At 58.6% G+C, this 19,895-nt stretch overlaps 8 protein-coding genes across 8 annotated transcripts; 6 read left to right on the top strand and 2 right to left on the bottom strand.

The window, feature by feature from the left end:
• Positions 1-2,711: 2,711 nt before the first annotated feature.
• Positions 2,712-3,065, top strand: BXZ73DRAFT_49699 (uncharacterized protein; the record flags this gene model as incomplete). Its single annotated transcript, XM_048020302.1, has 1 exon — positions 2,712-3,065. A coding segment is annotated over one exon (354 nt), but the record flags the coding sequence as incomplete, so codon positions are not given.
• A 2,080-nt stretch (positions 3,066-5,145) lies between these two features.
• Positions 5,146-6,333, top strand: BXZ73DRAFT_49698 (uncharacterized protein; the record flags this gene model as incomplete). The annotated part of the gene is made up of 6 exons (XM_048020301.1): positions 5,146-5,315; positions 5,455-5,553; positions 5,609-5,621; positions 5,679-5,894; positions 5,952-6,005; positions 6,061-6,333. 6 exons carry the CDS (start codon positions 5,146-5,148, stop codon positions 6,331-6,333), a joined length of 825 nt encoding a protein of 274 aa, XP_047876098.1.
• Positions 6,334-6,840: 507 nt separating this feature from the next.
• On the top strand, positions 6,841-9,381 carry BXZ73DRAFT_49763 (P-loop containing nucleoside triphosphate hydrolase protein; the record flags this gene model as incomplete). The annotated part of the gene is made up of 9 exons (XM_048020312.1): positions 6,841-7,364; positions 7,438-7,682; positions 7,746-8,132; positions 8,186-8,366; positions 8,423-8,648; positions 8,708-8,768; positions 8,824-8,916; positions 8,972-9,120; positions 9,175-9,381. 9 exons carry the CDS (start codon positions 6,841-6,843, stop codon positions 9,379-9,381), a joined length of 2,073 nt encoding a protein of 690 aa, XP_047876097.1.
• Positions 9,382-10,201: 820 nt separating this feature from the next.
• Positions 10,202-10,558, top strand: BXZ73DRAFT_49636 (uncharacterized protein; the record flags this gene model as incomplete). The annotated part of the gene is made up of 1 exon (XM_048020284.1): positions 10,202-10,558. A coding segment is annotated over one exon (357 nt), but the record flags the coding sequence as incomplete, so codon positions are not given.
• Positions 10,559-12,561: 2,003 nt separating this feature from the next.
• On the bottom strand, positions 12,562-14,768 carry BXZ73DRAFT_49586 (peptidase S28; the record flags this gene model as incomplete). Its single annotated transcript, XM_048020273.1, has 10 exons — positions 12,562-12,903; positions 12,964-13,051; positions 13,104-13,190; positions 13,244-13,265; positions 13,318-13,500; positions 13,553-13,737; positions 13,797-13,853; positions 13,906-14,200; positions 14,333-14,377; positions 14,606-14,768. 10 exons carry the CDS (start codon positions 14,766-14,768, stop codon positions 12,562-12,564), a joined length of 1,467 nt encoding a protein of 488 aa, XP_047876095.1.
• Positions 14,769-16,078: 1,310 nt separating this feature from the next.
• Positions 16,079-17,099, bottom strand: BXZ73DRAFT_49758 (CTD kinase subunit gamma CTK3-domain-containing protein; the record flags this gene model as incomplete). The annotated part of the gene is made up of 3 exons (XM_048020311.1): positions 16,079-16,843; positions 16,895-16,994; positions 17,044-17,099. The coding sequence occupies 3 exons, from the start codon at positions 17,097-17,099 to the stop codon at positions 16,079-16,081; spliced, it is 921 nt and encodes a 306-aa protein (XP_047876094.1).
• A 401-nt stretch (positions 17,100-17,500) lies between these two features.
• On the top strand, positions 17,501-18,626 carry BXZ73DRAFT_49749 (uncharacterized protein; the record flags this gene model as incomplete). Its single annotated transcript, XM_048020309.1, has 4 exons — positions 17,501-17,698; positions 17,824-17,967; positions 18,036-18,230; positions 18,291-18,626. 4 exons carry the CDS (start codon positions 17,501-17,503, stop codon positions 18,624-18,626), a joined length of 873 nt encoding a protein of 290 aa, XP_047876093.1.
• A 180-nt stretch (positions 18,627-18,806) lies between these two features.
• Positions 18,807-19,877, top strand: BXZ73DRAFT_103024 (uncharacterized protein; the record flags this gene model as incomplete). Its single annotated transcript, XM_048015453.1, has 3 exons — positions 18,807-18,892; positions 18,963-19,262; positions 19,508-19,877. 3 exons carry the CDS (start codon positions 18,807-18,809, stop codon positions 19,875-19,877), a joined length of 756 nt encoding a protein of 251 aa, XP_047876092.1.
• Positions 19,878-19,895: the final 18 nt, after the last annotated feature.

Raw genomic sequence — 19,895 nt, 5'->3', positions numbered from 1 at the left:
TCCACGAGGAAACGACGGGCGATCTGCGCATGTACATAGAATATAGACACACAGTTCTCTGAACTCGATCCTCTGCAAGTGATGTTTCTCATCCCCGCGGAGCCAGGGAAGGTGCACGTGGAGGAAGTTGCTTCGAACACCCTCGTCGGCCGCCTCGCGCGCGGGCGTGGCAGTGGGGCGTGGGTTGACGCACGGAGAGTCTCTGCTGAGCCCGCGGGACGAGGGACCAAGTCTCCCGGTGACTGAACGCGTGGAAACGAGTTCAGGTTCCAGCGCGAGCCCCACTTATTAGGGGCTGCACATAGTAGAAAGGGACTAAGCTGGGTAGGATGGCCAGTGGGCGCTCGGTGGGCAGTCAGCCCGAACCTCCACCGAAGGCTAGCGCTCGGCCTTAGGGCCCGCTACCACTGTACAGAAGCTTGCTCCCAACGTCATCATGCCTCCGATTCGCGTGGAGTCTCCTGCCCCCGCTGAAGACAGCCTCCCGTTCCCCGCCTTCGCCGGGCGAATGCCAGCCTCCGACCGAGTTCAGCTCGTCGGGCTTTCCGGAAACGAGGTCCAGGGGAGGGCTCTTGCCCGCTCTGATGAATATTGCAACCTCGCGTTCGACCTCCTTTCCCTTTATAACGCTCTCACTCCCATCCACCGCGCTCTTCCTGCCGAGGTGCTCGCAGAAATCTTCGTGCAGTACGCCATCGCCGAGTACCCAACTCCGCTCGCTATCATCCACGTCAGCCGCAGCTGGCGGGCAATCGCGCTCGACACCCCGCGCTTTTGGGCTGCACTTGCTGGCTCTCGCGTGGGGCCGCTTCGTTCCTTCCTCGATTGGAGCGCTCTGCAAGAGACGGAGAGAGAAAGCCGTCTCGCATACATCACCTCCGTCCTCCGATGGTCCAAGGCCACTCCTCTCTTCCTCAGATTCAACCGCGGCTTTCCCGATCCACCCACCCGCGTGTTGCATTCCCACCGAGGCCGCATCGTCCACCTCGACGTGTACATCGATAGCTTCCACACGTTCAACGTGCTTTTCATCTTCTTGTCTTCTCACCGAAAGGGTTCAAGTATCAAGACGCTGTCAATCAGGCCGCCAAAGCACACAAAGTTCATCTTCACGTATGGTTCGATCCGTTCTATCTTCCCAGAATATGACTTGCGTGGCGACAACTTTCCTGTACTGCGCACCTTAGACCCCATCCCTCTTGATCTCCTCCCATACTTCCCGCACCCCACGCTACGGGAAGTAAACATCGTCCATCCCCTCGCTCCACTGTCGACGGCAGAGAGAGTCGCAAGCCTTCCACCCCCGAATACTCACCTCAACCAGGGCGAACTCCTTGTGTTCGCGTTGCGGAGATGTCCACGACTCGAGAAACTCACTTTCTCCCTGCCGCCATCACTGCGGAATATGCACCTTCATTCGCTGCAGCAACCTCAGAGCGAATGGGATGCTGCGCAAGCCTGGCAGACTGCTGAAAAGGCCACTCTCCCATCGTTGCGTCAACTAGAGTTCTACGCCGAACGCGGCCCAGCCGTCTGCTTCCCATTCCTAGCGCTCCTTTCGATCCCGTCCCACGTCAACAAGGTGCTGTCCTTCGACGCCTTGGACAACGGGGCGGACACCCTGTGGGCCGGCCTCTCCAAGGACGAAAACCTCGCACAGACCCTCTTTCGGTCTGTCCCGGAGTGCGACCTATGGGTGGCGTCGAGCGTGGACTCGAGCGGACTTTCCGTCCTGATGGTCGCGCTGATGAGCGAGGACGCGGGGCAGGAGCTGAAGATCGAGTTCGTGGGGAGCCGCGAGGACGAGGGTGCACCGCTCGAACGACTCCGGCCGCTCCTCGAAGTCATCTGCGCACGGGGAACCCCCAGCCTCCTCACCATCGCCCTCAAGCTCCATAGGTGGGAGGCGGCAAGTCAGGCAACCGAGCTCCTCCTCCAGTTCCCCTCGCTCACAAGACTCGCGCTGCACGGCCCCTGGGCGCACTTGCTCTTGTCGGCCCTCGCGGCGGAGCAGCCGTGCTGTCCGTTCCTCCGCGAGCTCGAGGTGCGGTTCTCAGTGAATTCTCGGATCGGGCACGATGGGCACGCGCTGTGGGAGGCGCTGAACGGGCGACCGGAGGGCTGGGAGGAGGTGATACGGGCGACGCTGGCGACGCATCGGGCTTCGCTCGCGTCCGTGCTCTCACGGCGCGCGGCGTGCGGCGCAGTGCGTCTGGAGCGGCTGTGTTGGGGCGAGAACGCGTGGCGGGGAGAGGGCAAGGCATATGGGTGGGAGTGGGACCAACGGTGCAGTGGGCGGATCGAGGCATACGACCCGGGTCGGAACGCGTATGGTGTGAAGGAGCTCGAGAGACTGGTAGACGGGGTGGTTGACGTGCTCAACTTCACGTATGAGAGCACTTCGGTTTAGAGTACGTGAACAAGTTGAAATGCAGAGACCATTGAAAGTCGGAATATAATGGGCAGCGCCCGCTTATTCAGCACGATTGAGCAGACCGGCTGGCGTCTGTCTCGCTTTGTTCGCTCCGTCCACCTCCTCTCTCAGCCCGCGACGCGAATCTGCACGCATGGTCAAATTTTTGAGCGGTGGCGTTTTGAGGACGAGGGAATCTACGGCGAGGTGGAGGCGCAAGTGGATGAACAGGTATTCCGTTCGAACTTCTCGCCACCCAAAAGCGCATACTTAATCTAACCTATTTCTGCTGTCTAGCATGCGCCTGACTCGCTCGCATACGCAAAATGACACCGCAGGAAGTGGATGGCCCCTGTTTGACCAGCTGCCCGCCTCTGAACGCGCACCACTGGCCGGGCTTACCGTCAGCGAGGTCCAAGCGTGGGTCCGTGCTCGCATCGACAAGTACCGTCAGCTCGTCGACATCCTCGTCGCGTTCCACAATGCCATAGCCCCCATTCATCGAGCGTTTCCACCGGAAGTGCTCGCAGAGGTCTTTATTCAGCGCGTTGCCTTGGAGCAGTCCGATCCGATGATCGTTGCGCACATCTGCCGTAGATGGCGAGCGGTCGCGCTCGACTGTCCGCGTTTGTGGGCGGCCGTCGTTGGGTCCCGAGCCGGGCCTCTACATCATCTGTCCCGCTGGGACTGGAAAGCAATGTCAGAAACTCAGAGAGACAACCGCATCGCCTACATCCAGTTGGTTCTACGACGGTCCAAAGCCGTTCCTCTCCATCTCACGTTCTTCCACGGCATACCTGCGAAAACCATCAACTCAACATTGGGTTCCCATGCAGGTCGAATAACACACCTCGACGTATGCATACGGGACGGCGAAACGATGACACTGCTCGGTGCCTTTATCACGGCTTACAACGTGTCAAATATTCAAACTTTGTCGATCAGGTCACCGGACTCCACGCAGTTACTTTACGGCCACACCAGGTGTGCAAGATTCGAGAAGGTCACTTTTCCTGCCCTTCGCACTTTGGATCCCGTCCCTCTCGACATTTTTCCATTCCTGTCCCGCCCAACGTTACGGAGCGTGCACATCCACGAACCCCTCTTCAATGAACTCGCCACTGCACCCATCAGCGCGAGCAACAAGGGCGAGCGTTTTGTAATCGCGTTGGAACGATGTCCAGGACTCAAGAAACTTGCCTTCACGCTCCGTATGTCTCTGCAGGACATACGTTTTTCACGCACAGGGCTAGACGGTGATTCTGGGGACGACCCGTGGGCGACGAGCAAGCACGCCGCTCTTTCATCCTTGTGCTCTTTGACAGTGCACACCGGTCACGATCCAAGCATATGCATCCCGCTTTTGAGGCTCCTGTCGATCCCCCCTCATGTCGACAAGGTTTTGTCCTTCGGCATTGTGCCCAACGACAGCCTTTGGGTCGGTCTCGCTAAGGAAGAGGACGTCGCACGATGTCTTCTCCGGCCCATTTCCGATTCCAAACTCCGGTTGAACTCGAACACGCGCCCGGATGGAAACACCGAGTTCACGCTCACGCTGAATAGCAAGGACACCACCCAGCAAGAGCTCCGCATGGAGTTCGCCGTGATACCCGGCGACGAGGGCGCAACATTCAAACGACTCCGGCCGCTGCTTGCTATCATCTGCCTCCCTGGGAGATCCAGCGTCGATCTCCGCGTCGTCCTCGAGCACCAGGCGAAGGACGCGACCAGCCAGATCTTCCAGGCCGTCGAAATCCTCCGCGCTTTTCCATACGTCCAGACCCTTGCGCTCGAGGGACTGTGGACGCAGACGCTACTGCTGGCCCTCGCGGCGGAGAAGCCGTGTTGCCCCTCCCTCCGTGTGCTCGATGTGAGGTTCCCAGTGACCTCTACGCCCGGACTCGACGGGCACGCGCTGTGGGAGGCGCTGAATGAGCAGCCGCGCGGCTGGGAAGAAGCCGTGAGGGAGATGCTCGCGGCGCGTCGGACGACGCTCGTGGAGGTGCTGTCGCAGCGCGCGTCGAGCGGTGCAGCGCGTCTGGAGCAGTTGCATTGGGGCGGGAGGGCGTGGTGCGGGACGGTCGGTACGGACAAGAGTCGACGAGGTGGATGGATTGTGTCGTATGATCCGGGTTGGGATGCGTACGGCGTGGCGGCGCTGGGAGAGCTAGTCGATGGAGCGGTCGAGTTACTGAAGGTTACATTTGAGAGTACTTACTAGTACTCACATTACGTTTGAGATGAGCGTTGTGGTCAAAAGAGCAGCAAAGACGCGGACGTGCACCTCCCCACCCGGTGCTGGTGTATGCATGTATAAAAGGAAGGGATTGTGCTCGTGTTCTACAACGAGACAGGTAAACTGAGAGCGCGAACACTGAGTAGAGCTCTATAAACTCCAATGACTGTGTCGGCTTTCGTCGTCATCCTTCAATGGCCGGCAGTCGCGTAGGATCGCTATCTCGACCCCCGGCCCGCCGCTGTGAGCACGTGGCGCGCCTGATCCGCAAAAGGCTCTCATCCTCCGCCCGTCTTAATCAGCCCGACGACGCCATGCCTCCCTCGGAAATATAGCCGACGCGTGCGCGCGCATGCTCGGCCGAGCGCGTTGCTCCTTGTTGACTTGTCCCTCCCTACTTCGCGCATCTCGCTGGAGAGCGCTCAGCACCTCTGGACCCGCAGTTCCTTCCACCTCGCCATCTACACCAACACACAGCAACAAGCAGACGAGGAAGATGACCGACCTTCCACAATACGCCCACGCGGTGAAGCCGCAGTACACGGTGGCGCACAATCCGAGTTTTACGGTGGGCCAGCGTGTGGACGCGACGGAAGACGGGAAGACGTGGATTGAGGGCGAGAAGGCGGGGTGGAAAGTGGTGGACACCGCTGCTGTAGAGCCTCTGTGAGTCTTCCTATCTCCGTATACTACGCAAGGAAGAGGGCGCCGTGAGAAGTAGGTGCTGACGGTGTGTTGCTTTTGAATCATTTCAGGGCGCTGGTGAGTCTCTGCGGGTCGTCCTGAGAAACGCTGAGGCGAACAGAGTGCAGTATCAGCTCATGATTAGCGGCATCGTCCCGCGTCCCGTCGCGTTTGTGTCAAGCATTGGTGAAGATGGCGTGGAGAACCTGGCGCCTTTCAGGTGAGCACCTTATCTTCAGGTCTTGCATATGTGCTCATTTTGTCATGCACCATAGCTGGTTTAACATGGTATGTTTCCCGTTTCCCGTGAACGACCTCCCGCTTTGACGCTATATTGCACGGCAGGTCACCCACAATCCTCCTGTGATTTCTATCTCAGTAGCGTCGAACCCGACGACAAAGACGGGTCTGAAGGACACCGCAGCGAACATCAAGGCGACGAAAGGCTTCGTCGTCAACATCATCAGCGAGACGTTCGTCGAGAACGCAAACTTCTCATGCATCGACGCGCCGACGGAAGTGAGCGAGTGGCCCCTGACGGGCTTGACGAAGGTGCCCAGTGTATGTACTCCCGCGCTCACGTACGCGCGATACCTGGTGCTTACGCCTGAGTTTTAGGACGTCGTCAAGCCTCCGCGTGTGAAGGAGAGCGCGTTCAGCATGGAATGCGAGGTACGTTCACATGTTCCCGCTCGAGTGCTCCGATCCTGATTACGCGCTCTTGTAGCTCTTCCAAACCGTGGACATCATCCATCCCGAGACGAAGAAGCACACGACGACGCTCGTGCTGGGTCTTGTGAAGCGTATCCACGTCCGCAACGACACGCTGAACGAGCGCGGGAACGTGGACATCACGAAGCTGCGACCCATCTCGCGCAACGGAGACATCTCGTACGCGCGTGTCGGCGACTCGTTCCGCATTCCGCGCCCGGCGTGGTCGGTCGAGGGCGAGAAGATTGGGGAGTTCTTGAAGGGGGTCGCCGAGTCGGGCAAGCTTTAAACGAATTGGGAGGTGCGCAGAAACAGTGTATGGTAAAGGCGTCTAGATAAAGGATATTTCTTGCCCGCTTTTCTCTCGCAACGATCGTCTTATTCTCCACTTTCGATCGCGGCTACGGCAAGGAGGCATTCGTGCACCCCGACGGAGCTCCAACGGGTCCCATCGTCGACATCGTCGGCCTCGCGCGGCACCAGCGCTGCCGCGAGGCGGCGCCAGCGACAGCCTCTATCGTGCGCCCGTGTCTTCCTTCCCTGTCTCGCGCACTCACGTCCTCTTCCAGCGCCCACAACGTTCTCCTTTCTCCGTCCCGACAATGTCTCGCCCCCCGAACACAGGCCAGCTCTCCAACTCCTTCCACCACCCACCTCTCGCCCGCCCCCGTCCCCCGATCGTCCAGCAACGCCCCCAGCTGCATCCGCCACACACCAACCTATCCCCATTCCGACACAGGCACCGAAGCCCACACCTCCTGAGACCACGTCACCACCACCACCTTTGGCGCCATCAATGCCCTCGCGCAAGGCCCGTGGTCCAGCTCCGCCTCCGCCTCCGCCTCTGGTAGAGACATACAACCAGACCTTCATAACCACCCTTCCCAAGGACGTCCCCACGACACACCTGAACACGGCGCACTGCCGCCCCCTCCTCGACCTCGTCGCCCAGTCCGCGGGTCCTGTCGTCCTCGGTGCCTCGTTCCGATTGTCGAAAGGCGGGGAGCTTCAAGCCCTCGCGCTCAGCTCATCTACTCGCACCTTCCTCGTCAAGTTCGACTCGTCGAAGGGAAGGCCCAACGAACTCGAGGAGGTCTTGGCGCACCCGTCAGTCGTCCTCGCCGACTTCAACGCGCCCCGTGTTGCCCTCGTCCTATGGCGCCGGCTCAGGGTACACGTACGAGCGGTAGACCTGGATGAGGACCCGGCGTCACTCGCAAAAAAAGTCGGGTTCGCGAAGGTGTGGCACAACGGCGTAGATCGCCTGTGGGAGCGCGTGAAGGATAAAGATATCGCATTGCGGGCGTGGTTGACTGCGAAGTGAGTCCTTGTCTCCTCTTTGCGGGTGATCAGCGCTCTGAACGTGGACGGTGTCGACGTCTGTCCCTGCTAGTATCGTCTCCACGGCGAAAGGGGCGCGGCTCGTCGCGCAAGAGGCCAAGGTAGACACACGGAAGCTCCAGGTCAACCAGCTCGAATGCCTTGCGCGCCTCGTCACCAACGTCGAGCTCCTCGACATGGAAAAGCCGACTAGGTCCGAGAACGAGTTTGGCGCCGTGAAACATGGAAAGGGCGATGAGGGAATTTTGCTGTCCAATTCGCGATACAAGTCGCGCGTTCGCCGGAGCAAAAAGGCGAGTGGTTGTCCCCTAGTTCCTCTTGTCGCGCATGTTTAACGGGGTTAAAAACAGACGATCGTAGAAGTAAACGGGAAGTTCCACTTCCGGGCGGTGGGGACGAACGGGAAGACGACATCTCTCGTGCCGTTGGGTAAAAACGCGCTCCAGGGCGCAGTGAAGTCGGTATGCGTAAGAGGCCGCGAAGAAGCGACGAACGAAGAAACGTGCATGGACGCATACGTTCTCGCGCTGCTGGAAGGCGAAGCAGACCTCCTCTTGTCACAATTTGTCAAGAGTATATGGTTTCCCCAGACGGGTAATTTCAGGTCAAAACCGTCTTCGAAGGCGAGGAGAGAGCAGCGAGAGGCGATGATGGTGTACCCAGCCCAGTTCGCAAAGCTCAACCCCTCGCAAAGGGAAGTGGCCGCTGCAATGGTAGGAGATGCGCAGAAGCTCGTTGTTGCTCATGGTGCGTGCTTCTGAGTATCCGCGCGGAGAGGGGCTCAAATGAAGCCTCTTCAGGTCCCCCGGGCACCGGAAAGACCACAACGATCGCGGCCGCCCTTACGTACTGGGAGAAAAACCGATCGTCGGCGTGGGTGATCGCGCATTCGAACGTTGGTGTGAAGAACATTGCCGAGACACTGTGCAGGCGTGGGGTTGACTTCAAGCTCATCGTTTCGCACGAGTTCCACTTCGACTGGTACGTCTCATAAACTCACTCAAGCATCGCTCATCTCCGATGCCGAGCGAACGCAGGCACGAACATTTATATCTTCGCCTCTCTAAACATTTCATCGAGTCTAACAAATTATTCAACGACAAGGACAACGTGCGACTGCTCATTGGTGATACGAAGATTTTACTCTGCACGGTCTCGATGCTGTCTAATCCATTCATGGACTCATTTGGAGTCTTCAAGCACGTCTCGGTGCAGCGCTTGATTGTGGATGAAGCGTCACAGATTGATGCATTTCAATTCATGGTATATATATCTTCTTTTTGACTTAGCGCAGGATCTGCCGATCATAAACGTTCATACAGCATTTGTTCCATAAGTTCAAGGCACTCGAGAAAGTATGCTTGTTCGGTGACCCGAAGCAATGTAAGCGGACTTCTCTCTGTGAATGTAGTGTTTACAATCCACTAATGCTGCTCAGTGCCGCCCTTCGGGAAGGATACCGCTCCGGAGATGCAGACTATATTTGACTTTGAACACCTTCAACTTGGGTCTTATTTCCTCGACACGCAATGTAAGTCGGACTCTCTTTCAGTCGCGCCTTCGTGCACTCAATTAGAGGCTGCAAGACCGAATGCCCATCCAGCTCGGGCGTTTCATCTCGAAGCACGTGTACGATGCAAAGCTGAAGTCGGTGCACGGAATTCTCACTCGCAACTGCGTCCGGTTTGTCGACGTTCGCATCGGTCGGGAGGAGCGCGTGGGGTCCAGCTGGAAGGTGTGTATACATCCACGTGCGTCTCTTGTGTCGGCTGACCGTGGCCACGTAAAGAACAAGGATGAAGTGCAGGTCGTGGTTCGCATCGCGGGCGCGTACAAAGCCGCTGGAAAAAGCTTCTGCGTAATCACTCCCTACGACCCGCAACGCAAGGCGATCACGGATGCGCTCAAGGCCGCGGCGCTCCCGTGTGAGGACGTGTACAACGTCGATAGTTATCAGGGTACGTCTCGCTGTCGTGGATACACCCACTGCCACTAAGCCTGTTTGATTACTGTGTAGGACATGAGTCAGACCATATCATCATCTCTGTCGTGCGCACGGCGAAGCCCGGATTTCTGAGCTTTCAAAATCGCATGAACGTGATGCTCACGCGATGCAAGGTCGGTATGGTGCTTGTGACCAACCGAGCGTTCCTCGAGGGCAAGGGTAGGGAGACGTTGTTGTGAAAGCTGGCCAGCCACTGGGTCGCTGAGAATGGGAAAGGCATAGGGGGTGAACCGAAGGCGTGGTCGGACGTGGGGGATGTGGTCAATGCGCGAGTGAGCTTTCCGGGGCTGTAGAACTGGATTCGCTGGTTCTTGGATGGGCTGTCGAGAATGTATATATTTCCGAGCTAAGAAACCCGGTATCCAACATTCGCAGATCCGTTGGGGGAAACGTCGAGACCTTGCACATTGGCTGAGGTTGGATGGTGCCTTGGTCGGCGGCTGGAGACGGACCGGTTAGCGCCTGTAATTGTCGCTCAGCCCAGACCATTGACACACGCCCGTCGCCGGCATGCTCTTTGTGTATACAACCGCTCTCAGAACACGGGTCGCATGACTGCCCTGTTGCACTGTTACACACAGGGGCGACTGCTGCATACTGCTGTCGTCATCGTGTCCGGCTTGGCAGCGCTGCATTGCTCGCGTCTCCTCGACTCACCTGAATTGTATCATTCGAAGTTCCCGCGAAAATGGCCAAAACTGTGCAACATGGGATAGAGAGATTGAAGGAGTATAAGAGGAGATGGATGCAGAAGTGGAGGAGCAGGTACGCTTTCAGGCATTCATATCTCCAGCGTGCAGCAATAAATCTGATGGTCGATGCTAGTTCCCCCACCGCTCCCAAATGCTCGCCAACCGAGACCGCACCAAGCACATGGCCATTGGTCGACGGAATACCGCCCTCTGATCTCAATCAACTCGCCGGGCTACCCGCCAACGAGGCTCAAGCGTGGGCGCACAGTCGCATCGACGAGTACCGTCAGCTTGTCGACATCCTCATCACATTCCATAACGCCATGGCTCTCATCCACCGCACCCTCCCTACCGAGCTTCTTGCCGAAATATTCATCCAACGTGTGCTCGCTGACCACCCAAACGCGCTTGTCGTTGCTCACGTCTGCCGCAAATGGCGGGCAGTCGCGCTCGACACCCCGTGCTTATGGGCCGCCATCGCTGGGTCCTCCATCGGGCCCCTATCCAACCTCGGCTTATACCTGGACAAGAACCTCGAAGCGCGGCACGCCAGTCGTCTCGCGTACACCACCTCTGTTCTCCACTGGTCTCAGGCCGCTCCGCTACATCTCACCCTGCGTCATGGCTTCCCCAGTGCGCCCATAAGCTCCGCCTTAGGACCGCACTCCAGCCGAATCGTCAACCTCTCTGTCACCATTAGCAACGTTGAGAGCATAGTTGTGCTGTGCGGCTTCCTCAGAGCCTACAGCGTGTCAAGTCTCGAGACGTTGGGTATAACACCGCCGGATCCCCTCGAGTTTCTCTACGACCACTACCCAGCTGATGCCATGTTCCACGCGCTCGGGCGGGTTCATTTTCCTGCCCTGCACACCTTGCTCCCCGTCCCTCTCGACCTCTTCCCGTACCTAACCCGCCCCACCCTGTTCCAAGTATGTCTTAAAAAACCGCTATTCAAGGTACCGGTTATGGTCGACGTTGGCTCAGGAGATCGGGGCAACTTACGCCTGGTGGCGGCATTGGAAAAGTGCCCAAAACTCCAGACGCTTATCTTGACGCTGCCAGTACCCCTTTGGGAAATGCAAGATCCAATCCGTCCGCAGGCGGACTGGGACGAAGACTGGAAGACTGGAAGAAAGGCCTCCCTCCCGTGCTTGCGGATGGTGCGGCTATGCGCCGGGACAACAGTTTGCATCGCATTCTTGAGGTTGCTGTCAACCGGGACTTCGCCCGTCATGCGCTTCTTGTCCTTTCCATACGCCGTCCCCCGGACAGGTAGCGCGTGGTACGACCTTTTCAAGGACCTGGAGATAGAACAAGGTATCCCTCGGCCGCTCTCCACGTGCGTGCTCACCGTATCAACATGTACGGATCCAAACAAACCTCCCACCCTGAGGTTCTCGCTGGGGTCGGAGCTCCAAGTTGACTTTGAGTTCTTCTCGGTCGCGTTCGCAGCGCCCGCCGGCGAAGAGCGCTCGCCCCTCAACTGTCTTCGGCCAGTGTTCTCCAATATTTGTGCCCTCGGCACCCCAGCGCAGCTCGTCCTGTACCTCGGCCACGAAAAGTGCTTCTCCGCCGTCAGACAGGCCGCCGCCATTCTCCACGACTTTCCGACCATCATGAAGCTCGCTATACAAGGACCCTGGTCCGACGACCTCTTGCAGGCCCTCGGGGACTCGTCGTGCTGTACCGAGCTGCACGAGCTGTCGGTCGCTTTCCCGATCGTTTCGCAGCAAGGGCAGCAGGGGCACGCGCTTTGGCGGGCGCTGACGATGCGTCCCGACGGCTGGGAGGACGAGACATGGGGGGCGCTGGCGGTGCACCGCGAGGTGCTTCAAGACGCTCTCAGGCGGCGCGCGACGTGCGGCCTGCGTCTGGGCGTGCTGAACTGGGGCGCGATGGTGTGGAACGGGATGGCAGGTAGGTTTGGATGGGAGGAGCCTGACGGGCGGTCAAGCATCAGTAACCTCCACCCGGACAAAGTGGGCATGGTGAATGACGAGAATCTATTGGGGCTTGTCGATGGACCGATCGGCAGGTTCCATCTTAGGTATTAGAGGGTGCCGGGGAACGTTGGCGGTAGGAAATGTGGATGGCCTGTGTCGAGGATGATTCACGGGCAGTAAAGCCGGGAGGTCGTTACAGATTTAATCTTCGGCGGGCCCTGGATGTTTCGAATTTCTGTAGCATATTTTGAATGACCGGCTCACAAAGAACGCAAACAACTTATACTTTCATCTCCGTTTTCCATGGATGAGTCGGAGTGAAAAGAGCAGCAGGAACGCAATTGGGATGAGCGACATTGCGATTGCACTCCCCATCCACACGTTAACCCGTGGTTGTGGGCTTTCAGAATCAGCCCAAAGACCCATGAGCACAAGTTGATACCGCAGGTGTCATTACGGCAGATCGGAGTCGTTGCAAGTGACGAAAAATAACGTACACAGTGAACAAACATTACTCGTACTTTTCTCGTGCCCACTCACGCACTCGGCGCCCACTCCGCGATCCAGCCCTTCATGATCTCCACTGCTTGGTCTTGCACCGCCTTCACCTTCGCGCTCGCCGCGCCCTCGCGCACAAGCAGGTCGGAGCAGTGGAACCCGTCCGAGAGCAGGTGCGGCTGTGCGGTGGAGCCGGCGTTGGTCGCACCGTCCGCGGCGACGGTGGCCTCGCGCCACGGGTCGCGCTGACCGTTCGCGAAGATGAGGCGGGAGGTGGTGGTGTTCCACCCGGAGTAGGCGGCGAGGAGGGCACCGGCGTTGGGCGCGGCGACATCGGCTGAGGATCCCCAGGCGCCGGGGAAGCGGTAGCCACATTGACGCTGCGAAGGAGAGGGTCAGGGGTGAGCAGGGGAGGGAGGAAAGAGAAGAGAAGAGCAGACCTCGGTCCAGGCGGGGGTCACGACGCGGGAGGCAATGGTAGGTTGGTTGATGGGGGCGCCGGTGAAGTCAAAACCAAATTGGGTGCATCTGCGGAGGAGCGTCAAGTGACGTGCAAGAGGACTGGGAGGATGGGACGCACGTGAGCCAGTCCCAGGAGCGAGCGGCGTTGGGGGTGTAGTCCTCCGTCCAAAAGATACTTGAGGTGTCGTAAGTACCAAGGCATGTTCTGCGTAGCAGGGTCAGTGTCGGCTTCGGGGTGCTTGAAGGTATAAAACATACTCGTCATCATCGTGTCCACAAACTGTCGGAATCAACAGTCAGCCCAAGGAAGCGCAACAATGAAAAGGACGCACTTTGCGCAAAGTAGGTGTTCACCCAGTATGCTCCCCACGTTGCGAGCGCGTAATCAAGTCCCCATCCTTCCGCTGGCGCACCCACACCATTCTTAACCTCCAGTGCGTCGCAAAACTTGTAGAATGCCTGACCGGGGCCACTGTCCGGCTGGAGACTCTGCCACGAGTACAGAGGCTGTTGCACTACTCACAATGGTCAATACAGGGAAGTGTGGTGTAGGAGAAAGAGACGTACAGGCAGCGGCAAAGTCGTCGTTGTGCGCGAGGCCGTCGAGGCCGAAGGTTTTCTTGAGCGCGAGCACGTCTGCGGAGACATTTGCGGTCAAGACGGTGTCCACATGCGCGATCACGGCGGCGATGTCGGCAGAGCAGTTCGCAGGCATTGACTGTCGGATAGGCTCGAAGTATCCCCAGAAGTTGCTGAGAGTGCACACCTGTCAGTTGAGAATAGGATGGGTAGAGCGGCGGAGAGTACAGACACGATGGGCTGGACGACGGCGGACGACGCGTACGCCGCGTAGAACACATCTGTTGCACTGAGGATGTGACATCAGTGGAATTCCGAACTCAGACTGAGAACCGACTTACTTGGCCATTGTGTAGCTCGTCAGTGCCCCTGCGTAGCTTCCACCCATGAGGACCCACGGTGCGTTGCCCGGTTGAACAGCGTCGCCCCCAGGCATGGGCAGCTGCACATGCTGCGCGAAGTACGCGAGGTCGTTGATTGCTTGCTGCACGGTGTGCACTCGCAGCGACGACACCGAAAGGTCGTCGTATGGGTTGGACGATCCAAAGAATCGGTGCTCAAGTACAATCGTGGAGCCGTTGAGCTCTTGCGCGATCCGCCCGTTCAGGGTCGAGTTTGTGAGGTAGGAGGTGTAGCCTACAACGTCCGAAGATAGCACGGATGCCGAGCGGAGAATGCGGAAGGGCGAGAAAGCGGCCGTAGGGGAGTTGAATATGGCGGAAGAAGAGGAAGTCAGGTCACGGGGCGTCGGAGGATTCGCGGACTTACCGGATGCGTCGACCTCGCCGGGCGTTGAAAGGATGATCGGGCCACCTGGGCAGGGGTCAACATGATTCTTAGTTCTAGCGTCCAGTAGAACGCCAGGGATCGGAGGCAGGCCCGCGGAGTTATCGACGCTAGAACGGCGGACGGACCTGGTTCTGCGATGCAGTGGCGTTTGCCTCGCGCGCACGACCACACATTCGGCGCGACAGAGTCGAGCGGCCGCCGCAACATCGCCAGAACGGCATGCCAAGAGATGAAGTGAATTAAAAGACGCACCTGGCTCGTAGAACTCGTACGTGTGCCAGTACCGTTGCGAGAAAGTGCCGAGGCTCGGGTTCGTGTGGTCAATGAGCTGTTTGAAGTAGTAGGTCTTCGTGTAGGCTGGCAGTTGTGTCCCGTTCCGGCTCACGACTGGCCGTTCGAGGTCCTCGTCTGCCATCTCCAACCTGGGCATCTCCGGGCGCGGGTGCGAAACGACTGGCGATGGGGCCCGCGCGTGTGGCCGCGGAGCAGCGTGCGCGAATAGCGCAAGGGAGAGGACGGAAAGCAGGGGGAGGGTGGACAATGCGGAGGAGAACATGGCTGACGCGAGCCAGGTGAAAGCGGGAGTGAAGGCGGAGACGCGAGGTCATCGCGAAGGAGGACGAGATCGTTTTATATTTGCGCGCACGAGGGGCGAGGTACGCCCGTCTATCTTCCTGGTGCTGCCCTCGCCGTTCGGTATCGCCGGCGGCAAAGCTAGGATGCGGACGTCATGAGCATGCTGCCTGTCCGCATGCACGTAGGGCGGCTATGGGCTGTCCAAAGATACAGGCCGGCGGGAGGTCGGGTGACAGCCTTCACCGTGACGTTTCCGCTGCCCTAGGAGGGGAGGATCAATGCCCGCGTGGTTGCATTCAGGCAGGGGAGTGGTACATCCGCTAGAAACGCCGCGATACCATCCAACGAACTTCAAACGCGAGCGTATCGTCGTTCGTGCCGGGGTCCCGCGTCGAAGATTCCTCCGTCGTCCGCTGCGAAGGTTTGCTCAAGCAAATGCAACATGCGAGTGGGGCCCCGCAGAAGCGCAATGCATGTGGCTCCTCTCCGACGCTCTGCCGAGCCGGCGGAGGAGATGCTGCTAGCGAGGAGTTAGAACTCTTTAGAAGACGCAGTGGATTTGGGCGGCGTTGGGCGCCTTGGTGGAGTACGTACCGTGTGGTCAACGACCGCCCGCGATTTCGGGCAGCGTTCGTCAGGCGGGGGCTCGGTCACGCCGGGGAGAGGAAGTACGAGGTAGGGGCGTCCTAGCAGTGGATGTGCAGCGTCGAGAACGGGGTTCAATCCGACTAGGACGTCTTGAAACGGTGGAGTTGCAGCATGCCAGCATCAGAAGACGGTCTGATCTATGCCCAAAACTCGTCATATTGCCTGAAAACAACAGCATTGAGTGTCCACAATCAATGAGAAGAGCACTAACGATAACACAACTCGAATCGTAGACGTTGAGTTGTGCAAAGATTCACGGCGATCACGCATCTCTGTCAATCACCAAAGCCCCTCGCGGAAATTGTGGCCACAGGACAACCGCAGCAATGACAGCATCTATGCACGCACCCGTTCAAACGCCGGTATCATGGCAGGCATCATGTTATAGAAGCGTTGGAGAGAAATGCAGAGGAACGTATGTCGTCAAAGAGCATATCCTAGATCCTGGATTCTAATAAGAAACTGCCGCACGTAGAGGAACGAGGCACACACCTGAGTACCTCACGATATGTCCATCTCCTCTCCGTGACCCTCATACCATCCACCTCCCCCTCTCGATATCCTCGGAAAACAGAGATCGTTCTCCTCCGCAACCGCCTCAATGTCGTCCTCGTTCCAATCGCTGGTCGCCTCCCATTCGTTGTCAAACTCGACGTCCAACGCCCCCGCGCCCTCCTTCTCCTTCTCTTTGTCTTCTGGGCTCGCATCGTCCGGGGGGAGCGGCAGGAAGCTCGCGAGCGGCGCTGAAGCCGCGGTGGGGGCCCCGACCACCTGCACCCACCTCCGTTCCCGCAGCCGCTTATGCCGCTCCCGGTCCTCCTCCATCCTCCGCTTGATCTCGTGCGGGTCGAGCGCGAGCGCCGAGCCCGGTGCGTTGGGGATCGGGGTCCCGTCCACCGACGCGGCAGAGGCCGCCGCCGCCGCCGCCGCAAGCGCGTCGGCGCGGCGTTCCTCGAATGTCGCGAGGACGGCGTCGAGGGCGGGGGCGGGCACGACGCGTTTTGTGCGCCAGGACTCGAGCACTTTAACCGCGGAGAGGTAGTTGGGCGTGCCTTGTGCGCCTGGAGGGACGACGTAGTCCGCGAGGGTGCGGAGGTCGCGCGCGACGTAGTCGACGTAGGAAGGGGTGTGTGTTGAGCTCGTGCTGGTGCTGGCCGGCAGCTGGCCGGGGACGGGTGGGAGTGGGGGTCGGGAAAGCGCGAGGAGGCATGTCTCGCAGAGGGTATCGAGGAGGTAGAGGATGTTAATTCGCACGTTGAGAGAGCCCTGCATGCGGGGAATCAAAGAGGGATGTACGTGCAAATGAGCGGAACGCACCTTCTGGCATTCCTCCATAATGCAGTCCCAGAGATCTTCTCCGCATGAGGGGAAGTATTTCAAGGCGTAGCCCACTATCTTCTTGATGGACGTCTGGGAGCTGCAGGTCGTTCAGGAGGCCGGGTGCTCGCAGTGAAGATCGGACGTACGCGTCGAGCCGGCGGAGCAGCGTGAGGAACTGCATGCGGACTTCGAAGGGATCCATCTGGCGCGTTTATGCGGCAAGTACGCGGTTTCGAGCGCACTCCGGGTGTCCTGCTTGGCGAAGAGCGGAGCAAATGGGAGGATGGAACGACGAGGAGGGGGCGCTTCAGAGGTAGTCTGTGGACTATAGTCTCCCTATAGTCGCTTTTGATGAGCGACTTGTTACTCTTTAGTTCAGCGCTGAAGTCAGTAAGTAAGCAATCCATGCGCGCTCTGACGCTGGTCTCCCCCCTCCCCTCACTCCCTTCCCTGGTCCTGGTCCTAGCAATGGCGACGACTGAAGAGTGCGTCCCTTCGTCTTGTGCTGCTACTCTGCCTTCATTGACACGACCTTTTGCTCTCGCCGCCTCTCGCAGACCGATGCAAGCTACGCCCGAGCCTGAACATGCGCAAGACTCCCCGATGGCCCTTGCGCCAACGGAGACGGAACCTCAGCCCCCCTCCACGGAGGAGCAGCCGCAGACTGGGCGAAAGCGGCCACGACTCGATATGGCCGTCGCGCCGCGAGAGCGCAAACGCGGCAAGACGATGTTCGGGCTCGTGCTGGGGACGCTGAACAAGGCGAAGAACGAGGACAAGGAGCGGAATGCGAGCGAGGCGGTGCGTCTTTGCCTCTATCTGAGGGTATTGTTTGAGCTGAACAGTTGTATGTTTGTTTTGTCTGTGCTCGCGGTGGTTGGGACGGTGCGGGTACTGTTGCTGGGTGTGGATGCGTGGTGGGACAGGCGAAGAAAAGGCAACTGATCGAGCAAAGGTTACAGTCTAAGCTCCAGAAAGAGACTGACACTGTCAGACGCGCAGAGGAAGCAAAGAAGGACAAGACGAGTGCGAACCGCAAGGAGGAGGAGCTCCAGCTGAGAGACTCCATCGTGCGTGGCTCTGCTGTCATCTCTCCTCTCGTCACCGTGTGCTAATGCGCTGAATACCCTGTATGTAGCATAAACTACGGCGAACACGTTTCCCAGTGCTGGCGAACTTCCTGCTCACGTCAGACGTTGTCCTGGCCAAACCTGACCCGGATGCACCGGCAGCAGCTCGACCGCCACCCCGGTCGCGACCTCCACCTATCTACTACCTACCTGCGAAACTGCTTCCCTCACAAGAGACATTCCTGCTGAAGCGCAAGGAAGAGGTACGTTTTGTGTTATTTCAATTTCGCGGTTCGTCACAGAGCTGACATGTTCACCGGCAGATACAAGCTGCGGCGGAACTGGAATGGTCGGTATTCAAAGAGGAGCGCACGGCGGGCATTGAGGATATCAATCGTTTGCGTGAACGCGTGGCAGAGGAGGAGACACGGCAGAAGGCCAGCAAAGGGGATGATGGCACGCATGAAGACACTGCGATGGCGGTCGAGGATGAAGGCGAAGATAAGAAGCCTTCGGCGGACGACAATCAAAAGCAAAATGGAAACTCGGAGGTGAAGATGGATACGGATGAGGGGATGGCGAAGGAGGAGAAGACGGCGAAGACAGAGGACACGCCTGCTCCAGAAGCTGGAGACGGCGACGACGCGCTCGAGTTCTGAGAGTACTTACTCATGTTCTCCGGTACGTTTCTCCTGTTCTGAGCGAAGTAATTTAGCTCATGATGGTTACTCAGATTGAGAGTTTGGTATGTTGTCTTGTACTGCTCACGTTTGCTGTTAGGCCGTCGCTGCTCGTACCTCGTCTATGCTTAGTAGTCCCTTCATGTACCTAGTGTCCCTATGATGATGATGGTGGTGGTGATATGGGTTCCTGCTGCTTCACCACCTTCGCCCGCTCTCTTCTCTCCCGGTCCTTCTAGTGCGTTGTGCGCAGCCAGCGAAGTGCCAGCCAGGACAGGGTGCTCGGGGTCCGGCGCTGTGCCGTTCATGGCGCAGGCCCTTGGCGCAAGTCCGCCCAGCCGCTCTGCAGTCGGTCTTCACCACACCCACTCCTCTCCACCGCACCGTCCCGCACATCTACGATGCTGTTTATGCTCCCGATTCCGTTGCTCGCCCTCGCCTTTTGCTCCCTCGTCGCGGCTCAGACCTCCACATCCGGGACACACGCCGCTTCCAGTTCATCCGTCTCGGGCACATCGACTGGAACCGCGACATCGGGATCCTCAACAGGATCATCGACAGCCTCCTCTACCTCCTCTGCGAACCTTCCTTCCTTGAGCGGCTTGTCGGAATGTGGTGCGTAGTTCTGAGTCGCTCTGCTGCACACGGCCAAATGTACCCGACTCGCACAGCAAACAATTGCTTCGGACTCGCGGTTTCGAAAGCTGGATGCTCGAGTCTAGCAGACTTGAACTGCTTCTGCTCGAAAACCAAGTACGTCTCTCCCTGCTGTGTTCCCGGCAGACGGTGACGAACTTTTTTTCGCGCCTTTTCTGCCCTTGTTCTCTTCTCTTCTCAACTGTCCTCGTGCTTCACGGCAGCTCGACAAAGTTCACTTCGGAGCTCATCGCCTGCATTGCTGGTACTCAGTGCACGTCGGATCTCGCTGCGGTAGAGAACATCACCGAGCAATTCTGCGCAGTCGCCTCCACGAGCACCTCCCTCACCTTCCCGCCTGCGACGGCCACAACGTTTTCCAATCCATTCTCAACGGCCTCCAACACGTCCTCCACGGTGTCGACCTCCACTGCGCCATCGAATGTGTCATCAACATCGACATCAAGCACGACGAGCACGAGCGCGACGACAACGAACAACGTTGCGCTTGGCTCCAGCTTGACGTCAGGCGCGGGGGTGGTGGCCGCAGCTGTGTTCGGCTTGGGAGGCACGCTGCTCGGTGTCCTCCTCTAATTTCCCTGGCCAGCTGCG

Source organism: Epithele typhae, assembly GCF_022376455.1.
Source record: "Epithele typhae strain CBS 203.58 chromosome Unknown BXZ73scaffold_37, whole genome shotgun sequence".
Classification (NCBI taxonomy): domain Eukaryota; kingdom Fungi; phylum Basidiomycota; class Agaricomycetes; order Polyporales; family Epitheliaceae; genus Epithele; species Epithele typhae.
The sequence above is the reverse complement of the archived record's forward strand: the minus strand, read 5'-3'. Positions and strand labels throughout refer to the sequence as shown.